General features: G+C 37.2%; 1 protein-coding gene across 1 annotated transcript; it reads left to right on the top strand.

Moving 5' to 3' along the window:
- Positions 1-1,680: 1,680 nt before the first annotated feature.
- On the top strand, positions 1,681-3,395 carry LOC142469354 (uncharacterized). The gene is made up of 2 exons (XM_075576264.1): positions 1,681-1,854; positions 2,220-3,395. Exons 1-2 carry the CDS (start codon positions 1,758-1,760, stop codon positions 3,284-3,286), a joined length of 1,164 nt encoding a protein of 387 aa, XP_075432379.1. The 5' UTR covers positions 1,681-1,757; the 3' UTR covers positions 3,287-3,395.
- The last annotated feature ends 844 nt before the right edge of the window (positions 3,396-4,239 follow it).

Here is a 4,239-nt window from a genome sequence, read left to right as displayed (position 1 = left end):
GAACAGCTAGCAGTGTAGGAAACTGGTGCTTCTATTATTATTCATTTACCTCATATATTTTATATGTTTTTCAAGGGCGGACAAGTTCAGCAAGCAGAAAAGAAATGTGGGACACAATAGTCATTGGTGTCAATGCGTGTGGGAATCATGTGAGGGACAAGCGGAATTGTCACAAGAGATTTGATGATATTAGGTCCAAATTGAAAAAGAAAATACAACACCAACGCGTGCATGCTACTGGCACTGGAGGTGGGCCGACACCACAACGTCTCATATTAAGTCCATTGGAGGAGCTGCTTCGGGCAAAATTACTTCCCGTCGTCGTGGAAGGCTTACCTGGTGACCGTGATATAGGAATTTATCCCTCACAATTTCCACCAGGTGAGAAATATTACTGTACTAGGCGTGTCGTTGCTTACAGTTATTTTGCATATTTACACTGCTTTTTATACTGTCTTCACAATATAAGCATACCTGCATCTATATATGTATATGTCTGATTCTGTATATATATATATCTCAAAATAGACATATATGTTGTAGTCCTACTAAAAGCAGTAACTAATATAGCACGTGCCATTGTGTGCTCATTTACATGTGAATTCCCAAAATGCATTGCTGCAGTGGAAGCAATTGATGGTGGGCGAAGATGGGGAACAACAGGGTAGTACACATGTGTAACACATGTTAATCAGAAATTATTAAGAGCTACAGGTACAGAACATAAATATGTAGAATATTATTGTGTATTTTATTTAATTTACTCCGACAAACATGACATTACTGCCTATTTTAAGCATGCATCAAATATATTGCATGCAACGGCCTACAAACATCACTTGCACTAACACATCTATAGTTGTTTATGAAAAGGTCCATTTTTGCTTTAAGTCATATACAGACAGCATAATGAGGCACACGTATCATATTTTATGTCATTGTTTTCATAACTTAAAAACTGCACACGACTATTTAGCTCATCTACCATTGTGTTAAAGCAGCTGCAATTAATATCTCATCACAGCATACACTTCAACAGAGGGGGTGGGGTTCAGCACACACACTAATTACAGCCTCATTTTAGGGTCAACTTAGTTCACACCATTTTCACCTGTTTCAAGTAATTGAAAGGTGTGGCTGATTAGGCTTTTTGAGGTTGGGAATACCGTTCTTACAACCTGACTAGCACAACTGAAGTTAATCACACTCATTTGAAAGCTTCACTTTAGCTACTAAATGCCCCAACAACTCATTACTTATCAAAGCGTACGTCACACATTAGTTCACTCATATCTATAGTTGAACTACTATCAACGACACATTATCACACACTGCATGTGTTGTCTTGTTGAGTCACAGCCACATTCAGGTGTGCCACATCTTATATTAATGTACCACACATATCATCAACCAAAAACAACACTTTTTGCAATATGACCACCTTCATGATAACCATTGTGGATGGTCATCTCATGATAGTTATGTACATTATGATACTGATATCACTACACAACATATGATTTTAATGTTCAAATTTTATCTATTTATCCTCACGCATTACTGCAGAAACATAGTATGTTTTATGTTAGGGAACTCAAAAGTTCTAAGTACACAGGCATGTACATTGTTATTACAACTATTTATGTTCACTTTCACACACACATTTTGGGTTAAGGAACTGATGCTGTTACGTACTCATAAATACAGAACATACAATAACTGTTTGTTCAATATTTACACATGTAAATGTAAAACTTATGTTATTGTTATATATAGTTGCCCCTGAAGGACATGTGTCACCTGAGAGGGAACAAGTGTCTTCACCTGGGTCAGCCAGCTCAACACACCTAGAAGGTGAGTGTATCAGTTGGTGGCCATATAATATGTGCTCTTCTATATGTTATGTTGTCATGTTCATTAATTGTTTTGCACATGTTCTTTAAATACGATTACTTAGTGTATGTGAAAATGAAGTGTAAGGCAACATGTATTGTGTTAGTGATGTTAACTATCATGTAGGAGTTGTGAGTTTACAGCAAGTTTTCATTCACTCATATTTCATACTGAGTCCAAACATTATTCTTAAGTCAAGGTAGTTTTTAATGTGAGGTTATAAAACGTATGGAAACATGTTAGTTGTTTCTTTTGACACAGTAGAATTACATAGTAACACAGCAGAGATTAACATGCCATTTAATAATGTGTACATTTATTTGTAGAACATGATGAAGAGGATTATGATGATGATGATGATGATGATGATGATGCCGCCGCCGCCGCCATAGACACACAAATACAAGCAAGTGACCATGAAGAGGTTCCAATTGAAACTGTTTTACCGCCAAAACGTCCAGCAAATACCACATATGATGCAATTGTAGCTTCTGAGGGAAAAATTGTGGAAGCAGAAAATCGTCGCCATTCTGACCTGATGACAGTGCTGGAAAGGATGATTGCACTGCAGGAAGAAACAGTTTCACAATTGGCACATCTCCACAGAGTCTTCATTGAAGTGCCTAAACAGTTGCAAAAAATCAACACCTCATTCGAAGCATTAGTTGTTCAGCAAACACAAGCTAATTACTGGAGAATGACTAATGTACCACAATTCAACACCTCACAGGCAGGATCTGTTCATGCAGGTCAGTTTTCACCACATTCATCTGATATTCATTCACCAGGCCCAAATGTTACCGGTCAAGTAGCAGACATTGCTGTGCAGGTTTCTGATGACATCCTACCGCTGCCATCTGTACAAATTCAGCAGCAGACACCTACAAAGGAGGCGACAAAAACAAAACAAGACACACATGAAACAGACCAACCATCACTTGTGCAGTGTCTACCAACTTGCTCACATGTGTCAGTGGGCACAAGCCCTGTCCGTGAACAGTCAGTACCCAAAAGCCCTGTAGGTGAGTCACTGCCCAAAAGCCCTGTAGGTGAATCGCTGCCCAAAAGCCCTGTAGGTGAATCGCTGCCCAAAAGCCCTGTAGGTGAATCACTGCCCAAAAGCCTTGTAGGTGAGTCACTGGCCAAAAGCCCTGTAGGTGAACAGTCACTACCCAAAAGCCCTGTAGGTGAGTCACTGCCCAAAAGCCCTGTAGGTGAATCACTGCCCAAAAGCCCTGTAGGTGAGTCACTGGCCACAAGCCCTGCCCGTGAAGTGCCAGAGGCCACTCAAAGTGGCTCTGTTGTGCCTAAAGTTGGTGGCAAAAGAAAAAGGAAAATTCAAGAGACAACAAGCAGGCCTGTTACTCGCTCGCAAAAGGAACAAAAAAAATAAATTTTAAAATTCACAAAATATGTCTTTGGCCTTGTTTTGTTGACTTCAGATTATCTAATTACTATTGTATGTATGCTGAAGACTGTGTTGTTTCCAAACTTTCAAGTATGTTCTTGTACACGTGAAGTTTTGGAAATGTTAACACTCCTAATTAATGAATAGTGTTATAAATATTGATGTATTAATCGTCTGTTCAGTAATGGTCCACCAGGAGCCAGTTGCTAAGTTTAGAGAAGCTGCCATTGACTTTGCAGCAAAACATTGCATTTGGGTGTGTTAATTGATGTAATCATTGCATGTGCATATTATTTTCATGCAATTATAAAAGCACCTATTTAACTGCAAACATCTTTCTTATACGTGTACAGCAGGATTTTGTGTTAAATATTACTTACCTTTGGTGGCCATTGTAATGTTGTCCTTTAATCATTTATGTGTTCTTGTTTCAAGAACATCTCTGAATTTATACTAAAATATATGTAGTATGTATTGATATATGCACACACACACAGACACACACTGTGTGTGTGTGTGTGTGTGTGTATATATAGTACTATCTAAACTGGTATAGATGTATTTACAAAAAACATACACTTCATGCTTCCTTGTGAAAACACACTATTTTAATAATACAGGCCTAATGTTTGACAACTATACTAAGTGTGAGCCTCTAACATTATTGGGTGCAAACAAATGTTTATTACTTAATTCACTCATGTTTATCACCATTTAAATAGGTTTCATACAAGGCCTACTTACTGCCATCAATATGTTGTGTGTACTCCTGCAATATATATAAAAAAAAAAAAAAGATACATTATATATATATATATATATATATATATATATATATATATATATATATATATATATATATATATATATATACATATACATATATACACACACACACACACACACACACACACACACACTATACATATAGTACAATA

Source organism: Ascaphus truei, chromosome 1 (genome assembly GCF_040206685.1).
Source record: "Ascaphus truei isolate aAscTru1 chromosome 1, aAscTru1.hap1, whole genome shotgun sequence".
Lineage (NCBI taxonomy): Eukaryota > Metazoa > Chordata > Amphibia > Anura > Ascaphidae > Ascaphus > Ascaphus truei.
Note: the sequence above shows the minus strand (reverse complement) of the source record. Positions and strands in the feature narration are given on the sequence as shown.

Coding starts and splice junctions, on each gene's coding strand:
- LOC142469354 (XM_075576264.1), top strand. CDS start 1,758: ATGTTATTGTTATATATAGTTGCCCCTGAAGGACATGTGTCACCTGAG. Junction 1,855..2,219: donor CAGCTCAACACACCTAGAAG/GTGAGTGTATCA, acceptor ATTTATTTGTAG/AACATGATGAAGAGGATTAT.